A 15,611-nucleotide genomic window follows, 5' to 3' on the forward strand; every position below is an offset into this window, starting at 1 on the left:
ACAGGGGAAATGAAAAACTGAATTAAGACATATTTAGAGGGCCAATTAAGGATTTTATAAACTTGCCTGTGGAATTGCCATTTACGTCTGAACGAATAGTGAATTAGTCATAAAATCAAATAATGTACATAAAATAATATCACTTAAAATACTTGAAATAGTACATTGAACTCTGAGTTAAATGGAATTCTTGCAAACAGTAACAATATGCAAAAATGCACAAAGACTTAGGAGAGAAAGGAAGCAATTTGCAGAGCTTCAACTACGAGCCAGAAATTAACAAATGTAACTTTATGTAATCTTTATAACTGTACAAGACAAACATTGATACCCTTATTCTATATAAGGAAACTGACATTCAAAGAGATTAAGTAGTTTTTCCAAAGTTAAACAGCTAAGTTAAATAGAACTACATTCATCAGCTGTAAAAGCTAGGGCTTTATGAAAATGCTTACAATCAATATTTTTTTAAAGGATTAGCTTCATTTTTTAAACAAAATGAATTTCAGTAAATACGCTTTTTAAACCAGCTTGTGGTGACAACGGAACTACTTATAGCCTACCTTTGGTTAATTTGCAGAAGATAAAGATTTGTGACTCGAATACCAGGTAAAGTTGCTTTTTGTTTCAAGAAAGGAAGGAAGGAAGGAAGGAAGGAAGGAAGGAGAAAGGAAGGAAGAAAGAAGGAAAGAAAGGAAGAAGGAAAGAAAGAAGGAAAGAAAGAAAGAAAGAAAGAAAGAAAGAAAGAAAGAAAGAAAGAAAGAAAGAAAGAAAGAAAGAAAGAAAGAGAGAAAGAGAGAAAGAAAGAAAGAAAGAAAGAAAGAAAGAAAGAAAGAAAGAAAGAAAGAAAGAAAGAGAGAAAGAAAGAAAGAAAGAAAGAAAGAAAATCCCCCCAAAACAAAAAAAAACCCTATTTGTTTGCAAGGGCCCTGGGGCGCCTTTGGCTTCTGCGCACGCGCACGCGCACGCGCACGCGCTCGGGTCTTACCAGCCAGCAGGGGGCAGGACCCGATTTCTGCCCGCAGCGGCTGAGCTCCAGTGTCCCTCTTCACTCAGACGTCACCGAGCTCTGGCTTGGATGTGCTTCCTTAGCAACGGGTTGTCCTGGCAACAGGAGGACGCGCGGCCGGCTAGTTCCCGGCAAGTTCGTAGCACCTGCTGGCTGAGCCCGGCGCGGGCCAGCCATGTCCGAGATCCTCTGCCAGTGGCTCAACCAGGAGCTGAGGGTGTCCCGGACCGTGAGTGAGTGACCAGGGCCGGCGGCGTGGCGCCCGGCGGGCCGTGGAAGGTGTCGGGGAGGGGGCCGGGGAGGGAGAGGGGTGCACACGTGCCAGGCCGGCCCAGCGCCAGCGCTCGCACCCCGCGCCCACGCCGGCCCCAGGGTGCCCGGCCGCCCCAGCTCACGCACCCCCCCCCCCGGCCCTTCCATCCGCCCGCGGGCCCGGCCCCCAGTTTCTTGGCGGGGGCCGGGGCTGAGGGGTGTCTTTCTGTGACTCTGGCGTCGCCTGCCTCACCCCATCAGGCCTACCGTGTTCTGGCAGGACGAGGGAATGGGAAGCTCCCGAAGGAGTCGCCTGCCAGCGAAGCTCTTGCGAAAGGAGGGGTTTGTGTGCGATCTCCTCTGTGAACGACCACCCGTCTTAGGGGTGTGAAGCTCCAGTTGCACACACCCTAGCCATTACTGGCACGGGTTACCCTGGCTCAAAGCTGGCCTTCATCATCAACTTGATGTTCTCTAGGCCTCAAGTTCCCACTGAAGGCCCCTGAATCTCACTCTCCCCAGGCAGTTTTAGATTTGATGACAGACAGCACTACCGAGCACTCTGTCACCCACTCTGTTGTTCCCTCCGGGGAGGCCTTACTTCCAGCTGCTGTTCAGGGAAGGCCACTCCTGTCTAACTGACGTAACTGCTGACTGCTAACTTGCTGCCATGGGTACAGTGGTGTCAGCTGAGCCTTAGGTGGTCTGTACAAGCAGCTGGCACTGTGGTGCATGGGATGGTGGGATGTATTTATTTTCTGCAGGAGGAAGTTAACACTAAGCATTTATCTCCAGCTGGGCATTTGGCCAAATCCCATCCACACCCTAAGAGCAGCAGTAAATGATTCCCCAGGGTTCCACTCTACTGTGATTCAGATGAATTCCCAACTGAAGTATGATGCTGACTTCAGGTCAATATTAGAGTTTTCACATTTTTTTTTCTTCTTTCATCGTGAAGTCCAAACAACAATATCTCGCCCTAAAGCTGTTCTCTGCCAAAGGAGCAGAAGTTACTAATTGCTTGATTTAATTTGATTTATTTTTTAATTAGTAAAAACACAGCCGTTGCTCAAGTGCCTAGAACTGTCTTGAAGATTACAACACTTTGGGGAGGGGAGTCAAAGACAAATAGAATTAATAAGAACCATAAAAACAATGGATTCTATTATAATTCTATAGAGTTGGGGGAATTTTGGTTTGGGGAGGGAGAAGAAGAATGACTTCATTCTTTGAAGAATGAAAGCTCCAGAGGTTTTAAAGTAAGAATTATAGCACCATAAACTATGAATGGAAAATCTCCAGCATCTGCTTTCCCAATGCATAAACCTGGAAGCAGTTAACTGAGACACTCCATCCTAATTCCTTTTCCCTTGCCAGAAATACTTATTCAACTGCTGAAAAAATGTCCAAGGAGATAATATTTGAGGGCTTTTCAAGGTACATAGAACACAGTCAACCCCCTGTTTGGAGGAAAACAAGATAGGATCTCTACCTAAGGCAGACAGTCTGCTCCAGATGTCTCCTTATTAGACCATCTCTTCTGTGCAATGGAAAACTTTGAGCAGTTTGTGGATATATCGAGAAGGTTCAGTGTGTGTACTCTGAACAAAGTAATTTGGCTATTTCTGGGTAAAGACAAGGGTTTACAGGCCAGACTAGTGGGTTGAAATATCTTACCACTTATTAATTGGTAAGCTCAGATAAGTTATTTCCCTAAATTTCATCATAATTAAAAACACCACTCAATGGTAGCGATGGGAGGGAGAGAATGAGCGGGAAAGAGGGAACAGCTGATGCTAAGCAAAAGGAAAGAATGTACATACCACCCGATGTGGAAGAAATAAGTATATTGTCAATGCTCATAGAACTCATAAACTTTATAAACCACAATAAGGACAATTTGCCCCATGAAGGTTAGAATGTGTTTGTGACTTTAACTAAGTATCACTATCCCACACTACTGTGAAATTTGTGAAATTTATGTAATCACTTAATCACAATAAAATAATTGCAAAATACAGCACTAAAGTGATACTTCATCTGGATATGTCAAGATTAAATGAGATAATCAATGTAAATCCTCTGAACAGTAAATAGTGTATGCTATTGTCAGCACCTGTCACATGAAAACAAAGCAACAATGCCAAAGGATGTTTCAATAGGATGCCTATTATTACATTAATTATAGGGCAAACAGAGACATCTGAAAGGATCTGAATATCCTTCAGATAAACGATGGCTTATTCAATTATTCATTTCTATGCAAGTATAGAAAGAATGACTTCATTGCTCTAAGTTTTGACCTAAATGATTTTCAGATATTTAGCTCACACAAAATCGAATGACCACAGCTCATTATTCTTACTAGAACTGTAGTTTGTAGCAACCAGAAGCACAAATGTGAATATGGAAGTTTTTAACTATTGATCTAGAGTCAAGTATGCAAAGACATGGACTGGGCAGTTGACATGCATATACACATAGTAGTTTATAAGAGTAGAGGAAAGTATGGTAGAAATAAATCCTTGCATAGGTACTGGTTACTTTAGCAGAGCCTAGATTAGTAACTTTCGTTTGTACATGTCTCCAATGTGTTGCTTGTATTGCTTTCAGACAATGAAAAAATACACAATATAGCATGAACAATGAAAAATTTATGAAAAAAAATAGAAGAGTCAAGTGCCCAAAGTGGATTAATTAGTGTTTAATTAGGAGTGGTTCAGTCTATTCATTGTTTGTGGGGCAAAGAAATAGAATAATAAGGACAAACAAGTTCCTTATTAACAGTTCCATTATTAGAGAAGCAGTAAAAGCAAATTCATTTCTGGACTATTCTGAATGGTTGATGAGAATCTAGATAAAACATATTATATTGCATGTTTTGTTGCCTGGATTAGACTGGATATCTACAATAGTGAAGACTCATTCCAGTAATCTCATTTGAGTATAGTCGTTTTGTACTTAGAAAGGTGATAATGCAAAGAGTCCTTGGAATCCCTGGAGAATTAATTAATTTCAACACAGGAAGATTCCAAGTTATAAAAGCAACGCTAATAATCCTCAGCAAGTTAGATTTAATGAGGCCATTTCTCCTGGAAAACAAGTCTTAGACATATATTTTAGTGCAAATATCTTGGAAATAAAAGATAGTCAATGCACAGTTCCAGCTGAAATTCAAGAAATAGTTTTGCAATGAAAAGCAGCTTAGAGGAATTGAAAGATTTTTTTCTGTAACTTGTTTTAAGAACTCTTGTTTTTTTTAAAGAGTAAACATTGCCTTTGTTTTATATAACATACAGATTTGTGGTAAGAAGATACTGAGTGCCATAACTGAATATTCTCTGTAAGTGAATAGATGCTTTCAAATTCCATGTACAGTACCTGCAAGACTCTTTGCCATGATAGTTGTAAAAACCAGTCCACATCCTTTTGGATTTGGAATGTGGCTACATGGAAAATTGTGGCTACTTCTACTATGTATATTTTAACAATTTCTCTAGCCAGACATAATTATTAATTTGAAATAGAGAAAAGATTGAGTTCAAAACTAGTAATAATATTCTCTTGGTCCCACATTTTACACACTTATTTATGTGCAAACATTTTTATATTTAATAATGACTCAAATTTGGGAGAGTCTTCAATGAACTTGTGAATGAAATGAGTATCTACTATATAACCAATCAATATTATCTCAACTGTATTTCCTGTTTCTCAGTTTCGAATATTATCTCTGACAGTGCCTATCAAATAGTAGGCATGTAGTAATTTCTATGACTTAACAATATGTGAGTGAGGCAAAAATAAAATGTTCTTTAAATTGATTTGTTCATTTTGAAGAAATTTGACTGTGTTCTTTGAATCTCAGTTGTGTGATTTCAGAAGCTTAGTACCATTACTTTAAGCAATTTTTGGGAATTGTTTTACATTAATTGAAATTATTATTATTGTAATTTTTGACAAAACATGGCTTCAACTTAAGGACTTACATTCTTGCTCACAACTGGTACACTACCACTTGAGCCTTGCCTTTTGTCCAGCATTTTGTTGGTAAATTACAGAGAGAGAGCCTCACAGACCTTTTCTGCCAGGCTGGCATTGAACCATGAATCCTTCAGGTATTCAAGTCTTCTGAGAAACTAGAATTATAGAGGTGACATACTAGCACATGGCTTGGAATCTTTACCTTCTTTTTCTTCTTCTCCTCCTCCTTCTCCTCTTCCTCCTCCTCCTCCTTCTCCCCCTCCCCCTCCCCCCACCCCCTCTTCCTTCTCCTCCTCCTCCTCCTCCTCCTCCTCCTCCTCCTCCTCCTCCTCCTCCTCCTCCTCCTCCTCCTCCTCCTCCTCCTCCTCCTCCTCCTCTTCTTCTTCTTCTTCTTCTTCTTCTTCCTCTTCTTCTTCCTCTTCTTCTTCCTCTTCTTCTTCTTCCTCTTCCTCTTCTTTTCTCATGCTGGTCATGGGGCTTGAATAAGGGCTTGGGCACTGTCCCTGAGCTCTTTTACGTGAGTCTAGCACTACCACTTAAGCCATAGCTCCACTTCTGGCTTTTTGGTTAATTGATGGTAAGAGTCTCACAGAGTTTTCTGTCCAGGCTGGCTTTGAACCATCATCCTCAAATCTCAGCCTCCTGAACAGCTAGGATTATAGGCATGAGCTACCAGCACCCAACTGCAATTATGTCTTTTAAGTTTTATAGGCTATGATAAGAATTTCTCATGGAAGAAAGCCTATAAATAATTAACACTGGTAAATTAACATGGCTCATGGCCTTAGTATTCTGGTTTACTGGAGGAAAGACCAAGTTCACACCAGATTACTGATGGACTACCAGAAATTAAGCAATATCAAAAGAATCTCATCAGTATTTGATTTTTCCCCCTAAGTTGCATATCTACCCATTGTACTTAAGAAATGTACTATTTAATAGTATTTTAAATAGTATTTAATAGTATTTTAACACACTAGTATTTAATAATATTTTCAGATGTTTTTTTCACTAAAAGCTTCTGAATTTAAAAATCTCTGAATTCTAGAGCATATCTTTAAATTTTGTTTGAGACACTAAATATGTAGTCTTTGTTTTTCTGTTTTTGCTTTATGGTAGTTGTGGGGTTTGAGCATAAGGTTTCACACTTATGCTCAAAGATGATATGATAAAGAGACTTTATCACTCTGGTCACCCTGCATTGATTTTTTTATAGGTGAAATTTCATAAATGGCGAATGCAATCCCTTTATATATAAACTATTTGTAGTATTTGTTTTGGAGAATGATATTTTCTATACTTTGCCTTATATTTTATGGGCATAATTATTTGAATCCTGTATTAACTACACTTGGTTGATTTATTCATAGATGTAGGCTTTTTAAATAAAAAAATCAACTCTCAGACTTTAAGAATAGAGATATTAAAGCATTGCTGAATATATTTTATAATGTGTTGTGATGATTGTATAATGTTATAGAGTGATATAATTTAGATCTGAAAGAGAATCTTAGAAATTGTCATGGTTTGACGGTCTCCTCCAAAACTTACATTGAAATTTAATAGCCATCCTAATGGTATTAACAGTGGAATCTTTACAAAGTGTTTGGATCAAGAGGGCTCTGCCATCAGCAATGGATTAAAGCAATCACTGTGGAAAAGATTTACTTATCTCCAGAGGAGGCTCTGACCAAAGGATAAATTTGGCTTCTATCCCTTCTCAGTTTCTAGAATTCTTGATTTTCCACCTCTGCTATGTTTTGATGCAGAGAGAAAGCACTTGATAGATGCCAACACTTTAATACCTCTAAAACTGTGGGAAAATATTAATTAAAAATTACAATGTACTGTGGTATTCTGTAATAGCAACAGCAAACAAGCCAAGGCACACATCATTCATTTTCTTTGGCAGATGAATTATATCAGATATATTTGGAGTTTTGTTTAGCGTTGTTAGGTTGGAATACCAGTACTTCTTTTAATTGAGTATCCTTGAAGTACACGTTTTCTCAAACAGCAGCTTTCAAGGTCATTAGAAAATATGTTGCTTCTAGTAGAAAACAAAAATATTTTGATAATTTCTTGGTAGCTCAGCAGAATTTTTAAAATTACAACTTTCATTTACTAGAAATCCACACAGCAAATACCAGCAGAAGACTAGCTAGTGTGTACATCAAAGATTTAAGATACACATTTCCAAGAAGAGCAGGATACCCAGTATTTTCATAATTGAACAAAATTATGATATGCACATTCAGTTTCAGATAATAAGTCCTGAGAAATATGGAGAAAGCCTTCAATGGAGACAGTTTGAAAAGGTTGACCATCCTGAAAAAAATGTTGCCACATGATCCAAAGACTGTAGGAACCATTTATAGCTGCATGTAGCTGGATTGACTGAGATGTTTCAGTGGAAGAACGTCTCACAAGGGACCTGTGGGACATTGCTCTAAGAGTTAGGTGGGCTCAAGTTCAGAAAAGGTTCCAGGAAAGACTGCTTTACTCTGGGTTTACTCCTGCCATGACTCCCTCTCCCCTCCCAGTTCTGAAGCTTGAACCCAGTGCCTTGCCTTTTGCTTATTGACTAGAGATGGCTTCTCATGGATTTTTGTTCAGAATTATGATCCTCCATGTCTCAGCCTCGTGAGTTAAAAGTTACAGGCATGAGCCACCAGCACCTTATTCTGTGACTCAGTTTTCAAGTAGATCTTATCTAGAAAGGGATAGAACGAAGCAAGGCAGAATAACCTGGTGTTAATAAAGCACTGACAATCACCCATATTAGTGAGAATAGGAGGATTGGGGGCCACTTTCGTGTTTTGGTCAATTTTTTATTTTTTTCTAAGTTCAAACAGATGAATAGAAGCATTTTGTTTCTATTTTGATCTATCAGGGCTACCAAGTAGCCTTGTCTGATATTGGGGTTCTGTGAAATGGTTAGGTTCAACAGGAGAATGCCAAGACCTGCCTGTGCGTGCCTGGCCAGCTCTAGGAATGCCAAAGCTTTGTAAGCCACACCACTTCCCAGCCATCAAAAGTTGCTTTTCTAAAGTGGAGCGCTGGTGGCTCACGCCTGTAATCCTAGCTACTCAGGAGGCCGAGATCTGAGGATCACGGTTCAAAGCCAGCAGGGGCAGGAAAGTCTATGGACTCTTATCTCCAATAAACCACTAGAAAACCGGGAGTGGCGCTGTGGCTCAAGCGGTAGAGTGCTTGCCTTGAGCTGAAGAGCTGAGGGACAGTAGCCAGGCCCAGAGTTCAAGACCCATGAACAACAACAACAACAACAAAAAGTTGCTTTTCTTTCTCTGAAATAAAAGTAAATTTTCTTGTAATGCAGACTAGGTTTTTGCTCCTCCAATGAAAGCAGAGCAAAGGTCATGAGCATAAAGTACCTCATCTGTAATTCCAAAACCCAGACAGCTCTGAGCATTCACACTTTGCCCTTTATTAATCTGGCAATACAACATGACTATAAACACTAGGAGGCATTTAATCTTTATCTACCCTCTTAAAGGTGAATACTTTACTGTTTTGCCATAGAAATCAACTGATTCCAGGTGCTTACCTGCAGCAGTGCTATATCTTATCTGGCCCTAAGTGTGGGCCTGTACCTAAGTTTCAGGAAACTGTCACACATTTGCTTTCTCAATACTAAGATGCTGTTTTAGCAAGTGTGTATGTGTTATAGTCATTTAACATCTATTACTGAATGTGCAGATTATGTAAGAAATAAATGCTACCTATATGCTTAAATTAGAAAATGACAGTAATAATATAAGTGTCATTGAATGGGCCAAGTATTAGGCTAAACATTATACATATAATGTATCACTTAATTCTCTAAACACCTCTTATGAGTTAGAGTCTACCACTCTCCCACTTTTATAAATGAGGAACTCTAGTTTCTAAATTTCCCATGGTTAGGGGACTTATATGTGAGTGAGGAGTTAAATAGAACCTTTTTTCCAGGGCTTGCATTCTATTCATTATTACTACTACTAGATGGCTTTCAGGGCCTTCTGCTTGATGCCATGTTATTGGAGAAGTACATGAACCATTTCACCTGCTGTCTGAGCCTTACAGTCTAATCACAAAGGCCTATCAAAGATTTTATCAAAAAGAAACTTCACTGATGGGACCCACCCAGATATGTGGCTTCAACGATTAGAGGTGGGACTGAGTTGTTGTTATACCACTGAAATCCCAGTTGAAAATCACTTGGGGACAATGAAGATTACTACTGGGCTGCTGTCATCTATTGATTTCTTATTCATTATTCACTGTCTGGATTCAAATCATGACTTCTTCTGTTAGTATAGACTTAACTTATAGAAGAAAACTCAGTAAACCAAAACTTTAAAAAATCTTTTTTCTTTTCTTCCCCCATTATCCTCTTCCTTTTCCTCCCTCTTCATTTTAGGCTTCTCATTCTTTGTTTCTAAAGCTACTTTTTCTTCATCTTTTCCCATGCCTTCTTGAATATATGCTTTTGTGTTTCTTGTCCTTCATTAAATTTCCCCTTTTTTGTTTTTTGTCGTTTGTCATACTTGCTTATTTATTGCAAACAATCCTGACAGTAAAATACATGTATTTTCTGTCCTTAGTTGACTTTTATAGTACAAGCCTTTCTATTTTACTCATATCAGAATTGTTCTTTTAATATGCTATACCATTTCAAAGGAGGTACATTACAATTTTATTTTGGAAGTGATCTTCTTTAGCAAATAGTTTGTTACAGGTCATTTATCTATTTCATTGATGAGGATGAGATCGAATTAATTTATCCCACAGTTATTCATGAGCCAGATTTCAACCTAAAAAGCAGGTCAGAGTTCAAGCTCTAGAGGAAGGCAGGAAGTGGAGGAGATGACCTGAGGCTAACATAGCAACAATTCCTGACCAGGATACTATACACCAGAAATGACCAGAAAGGAGACCAAATGCCTAAAGGCCTATGGCCAGGAAGAAAGCTACATGATAATGTAATGATCCCGGTCTAGGTGGAACCTTTCATTAGAAAACTAAGAGAATAAGGCAGGCCTAGGGAAAACAGATCTGAAGAAAATAAAAGAGAGGTAAGGGCACACAGAAGAGGTAGAAGGTAGAGCCTAGGCAAACTAGGTGGCACACTGAAGATAGTGGCGGCACCCCGAGTTAGCAAGGGGTTTGGAGAAGGAAGGAGAAGGTAGCACTGGTGAAGTAATGGTTCACTTCTTTCTGGTAAAGCAGAGGTACCAGTTCTTTACGTATATTTTTCTCAAGAATAACATCCATGTTTCAGATTATGACACAGTTTTACAAACTCAGATAAAACCTATAAGGAAGGACATCAAACCCTCTACTTTTAAAAGTACACCATCTTATAGAATGAGATCATCATGCCCTGAGTAGTTTTAAAATTGTGATAAATGGATCTGCATGAGAACAAGCTCTCCTAACTCTCATATTTCAGTAAGAATAAGTATATACCCTTCTATAAATCATGGCTGAACATAAATTTACAGGGTTAGAATCTTTCAGTTTCTAAGTGTTTGCAAAAAATTATTTTTAGTTTTCTGAAAGCATTTTGTATCCTAAAGGCTTCATAACTTGTTTTCTATTGTACATTCAAGCTTACATAACCTTATTGTTAGATTTCAGAGCTAGTCAGTTCTGAGGCTCACCTCAAGTGAGTTGAGTCAAAGAGAATAGCTCACATCTTTTCCAACTTTTTATGTATTGCATCAATGAAGACTTGGGATACTTTTCATAGAATTGAGTTCTATCAGAAAAAAATATGGACTGATAATCCATACACCAAAGAACCTTTTGATTATGCTGATGTGGGGTCTGCTGAGAAAATATCTCTTCAGTGGCCTCTATAGGGCATCACACCTCAAAACACTGCAACCACAACCAAGCACAAACTCTACAAATCATGAACAAAGCTATTCTTCATAATCTTCATATTACCACTTCATTAGTCAGCTAGAAAAAGCTGAAGGATCTGGTATAGCTATGTGATACTGCAATCATGTCTAGTGTTTTGAGTGCTGTTGAAAAAGAATAAAGGGTGTGTATGGGAGAAATGGGAGAAAATGGTGAAAGGGACAATATCAATCAAAATACATTCCATTTTTCAAATTGCATGTTGAGTGGTAATCCTTTTGTGCAACTACAATAATAAAAAAATTTAAAAGGGAGAATGGAAGCATGTTCAAGATTTATGGAAGATTGTGAAATCACTTGAACTCTGATAGCTTTGGCATATGATAATGTTTATTTGTCTATCCGTTTTTATATATTGTACTTAAGTGCTGTATAATTCTACACCTTTCATTTCATAAAATATTTTACAAGTGGCCCAAAACCAAGGACATTTTTTCTTCAAAAAGAGCATATTATTTTGAAACTTTAAATGTACTTATCATTTTGTGCTCCACCCTATGTATGTAGTAGATATGGTGCCAGTGATTCTCATATAATACCTGTAATTTTTAACAATGGAATTCTATTCAACATCAACCAAAAGGATGAAATCTTTAGTCCGTAACAACTACAACATAGCTGGTACTGGAGATCATTATGTTACATGACATAAACCAGGCATAGAAAGGAAAATTATCTCCTAGAAGCTAGAATGGAATGGTGGTTATCAGAGACTACAGAGTAAGAAGGGCAGGATGGTGGCGGCTTGGTCAACCATTACTTAGTTACAGGGAGGCAGGAGCAAGTGTAAGTGTGCAGTATGATGACTACAAATTATAAAAACCAACATACATTTCAAAAAGTGGAAAGGGGATTGAAATGTGGATATAGTGGCACAGTATTAGCCTACCAAGGCTGAGACTTTCAGTTCAACCTTGGTACCACCAACAAAAAAATGACAATAAGAAATACACTAGAAAAAAAGGATTATGAGATGTTTGAGGATACAGAGACATTTAACAGAACTTGAATATTATGCTATATACATCATGTTAATTCCATGAAGGTGTAGGTTTATATTTATATGGATCAGTGAAAATACACTAACCAAAAGTTGAAAAAACCCTGAAAAATATAGATCTGGTTACCTCTATTCTAGAGACAAAAGAGGCAGAAACTCAGAAAGATTAAGCAATTTACCCAACATCAAATAGCTAGTAATGGTCAGAGGACCAACATTATGATACAGAGTTACTGGTTCCAAATTGAATTTTCATCACTGAAAAGGACAAAGAAATGAATTGTGAAAATCAGAAACATGAAGCAAGCACTTGAATATGAAGATGTTCAATAGGGTTTGTATTAAAAGACAAAATGATTTTAGCAAATGCAAACATTCCATTGCTTTGCAGGTTTAAAATTAAATCATCATTTAAAAAGTTAGATTTCATTTTAATTGTCAATCTAAAATGTGTTGCCTTCATTGGCTGTAGGAAAAGTTAAGTATTAGAATGTGATTTTTATTTTTAAAAACCTTTGTTTTTGCATCTGAGGTTATTTATAAATTATATTGGCTGTATTTTCCTTTATTTTGATCAGAAATTATTTTCCTCTTCTTTCAAAAGTTTATCAGCTATTGATTTATCTTTGGGATCAGTCCGTCTACTGTTAATTTAAATTTTCTTCTCTGTTTATTTAAATATATTTCAAGAAGCACACTATTTTGAGTTAAGCTAAATGATGAAGTTTGACTGTATGTAAACATTATATTGCAACATTACATTCACTTTTCTATCCCAATATTTTAAAACTTAGATCCCAAGTCATTTGCAAAGGCATTTTCCAATGGTTACCTTATTGGAGAAGTCCTGAACAAGTTTGAACTTCAAGATGATTTTTCAGAATTTTCAGAGAGCAGGTTAGTGAGATTTTCTTATTTCAAAAAAGTCATTTCCTTAAGCTTTGAATATTTATTGTTCCAGGAGTACAAAAGAGAGAACGTTACATGGTTGCTGCAGACTTCATCTCCAGATAGTATTCATTTCAATATCTTCCATATATTCCTGCAATGATAGACAGTTATTTCCTCTTTTGTTAAATGATTCTTCCTTCTTTTACAGTTCAAATAGGATAGTATACCTTGTTATAGTAGGAGTATTCTTTGTGTTTCAAAAAAATAAAATTGACCTTAGCTAATAAAATGCATAGTGTTTTAGCAGCTATAATGAGATAATTCTTAGAACATGGCTTACCATTTTAAAGTACATTCATATATTAAATGTATTAGCAACCATCACCACTAACTACTGAGCTCCTTGTTACATCCTAATGTATTTCCTGTCTGAATGAATCTAATCTACTTCAAGTGACCCTACTTCCTGTTTACAAATTTGAATGTTCTAACAAGTTTATATCAATGGAATAGGAAAATATATCACATTTTGTGCTGTTTTTTTCCACTTAATGTTTTCAGTGGTTTTAAGGTCCATTAATATTATCGTTATTTCAAATTACTTATTTCAGCTATATGGGTATAGCATGTCATATTTCTTTTATCCATCTATAAATTGATGGGTGTTTGACTTTCAACCTCTTAGGAATAATGTGCATTTTGATTTTACAAAGATATGTTGAATCTAGTGTGTATTCTTCTGTGGGTAGTATATAATTAGATTATACACTGAATTCTGCTATATATTAGGATGTTTGCTGTCTCACAGATCTTTGTTATTCTTTCTTCTGTTATTCTTGATGATCCACAGCAAATACATTTTATTTTAACCTGGTGCTTTCTACTCAAATATTCCTTTGTTGTGTTTGCATACACAGAACCTCACCTATGTGGCAATATTGCTGAAGCAAAAAATCCCTAATGCTTCCATTGCAGTGATGAATCATTCTTTCACAAGTCCAGATGTGTTAGATGTGTTTAGGAGCATATGACACAATAGGCATCATACCAACCCCTTTTGTGTGAATCCTAGCCAGTTTCTTCAGTTTCTAGGGTGCTAGATATCATTACACTCGGAACCGACAGCTCCTATCACGTGTCTCCCTTAAGGAGATGGAATACAAGCAATATCACAGTGAGCCTCAGCTATCTCCTCGGCCTGAACTCCCCATATCCCTGCTGTTGCTACCAGGAGAAGCAGGAGCAGCCTTCAAAGTGTAAGAATTCCAGGATAGATAATGTCCATTTCCTCCCTTTAATTTTGTGCACTCTCAAGAATTCTCACATGCATAGAGTGGCTTATAGAGACTTGGATTAAACCAGGTTTCTGATCTCTTTATTATTATTGTTTTTCCACTGAAAGGCATAGCAGTTTATGAAACAAGGAGGAGACTTGCTTTAACTGACTCCCAAATATCATCCATCTTCAAGTCTTGCATTATCCTACTATTTAAATAAAGCAAGGATGAATAGAGCTATGGCTATGATCTTCATAATAGTGTGCTTGGTGGGGAAAGATGCTTTGTTGTCAGTCTGTTTATAAGGTACTTTTGTAATACTTTTAATTTCTTTAATCTGAAAATAGTAAAACTATGTGCTAGCAAGACTTGAAGTCATGCATCTTAGAAATAACTCAATTTAAGAGTAGTTCATCTAACTCAGAAATACTTCTCTTCCGAAGAATATTTTTAGGTTTTAATAAAAGCATGCCTATCACCAGTGGCTCACACAATGTAATCCCAGCTCCTCAGAAGGCTGAGATTTGAGGATTGTAGTTCAAAGCCAGCATGAATAGGAAAGCCTCAGAGATTCTTATATCCAATTAATCACCAAAAAGCTGGAAGTGAAGTTGTGGCTCAAGTGGTAGAGCACTATTTTGAACCAAAAAAAAAAGCTCTGGAACAGCACCCAAGCCCTGAGTGCAAGCCCTGTGACTGGCATTAAATAAATAAATAAAGTTAAGCGGAAAACAGTGAGCAATGAGAAGATTCATTCAAAGGAAAAGTAAACAATGTTTCTGGGAAGTTAGGTGAGCCTACTTATCTTTCAAGAAGTATTCTCTGAGCTGGGCTCTGGTGGCTCTCTGGACAGATAGCAAGGAGGGAAGGAAGTCCCTTGGCACATAAGCACTACAAGTAGAGAGCAAGATGTCTTTTCCCAGAACATATTTCTCATTCCCTCAGAGACAATATTGACATCATATGCTCTGCCTCAAGAGCAGAGAAATCCCAGTAGTTCTTTTTTTCTGTGTTCATAAAAAAAACAGCTATTGCTTATCTTGTTATGCTAATTGTGCACATACTTTAATGTTATATGCTTCCACCAGTTTACACAGTTATGTTCTACAAGTACAACTTGATTGATTGGACTGGAAATTTAGAATATTCAGAAGAATGTATATAAAGAAGTCATGTAATACTTTTGAATACTTTGGCTAATCAATATAAAACATTTAAAATCCTAATTTTTATATTAGATTTCATTCTGGAAGCCATGTAATATGAA

General features: G+C 37.4%; 1 protein-coding gene across 1 annotated transcript in view; it reads left to right on the forward strand.

Annotated features, from left to right (window-relative positions):
* The first annotated feature begins 1,139 nt into the window (after positions 1-1,139).
* Positions 1,140-15,611, forward strand: part of Spef2 (sperm flagellar 2) — a 158,885-nt gene continuing 144,413 nt past the window's right edge. The window contains exons 1-2 of the mRNA XM_042690529.1: positions 1,140-1,242; positions 12,971-13,073. Of these exons, the coding sequence (XP_042546463.1) occupies positions 1,185-1,242; positions 12,971-13,073 (161 nt within the window). The 5' untranslated portion in view covers positions 1,140-1,184. The remainder of the gene's footprint in view (positions 1,243-12,970; positions 13,074-15,611) is intronic.

The sequence above is a fragment of the Dipodomys spectabilis genome, unplaced genomic scaffold, assembly GCF_019054845.1.
Source record: "Dipodomys spectabilis isolate Male_0828 unplaced genomic scaffold, ASM1905484v1 ptg000138l, whole genome shotgun sequence".
In the NCBI taxonomy this organism is placed as follows: domain Eukaryota; kingdom Metazoa; phylum Chordata; class Mammalia; order Rodentia; family Heteromyidae; genus Dipodomys; species Dipodomys spectabilis.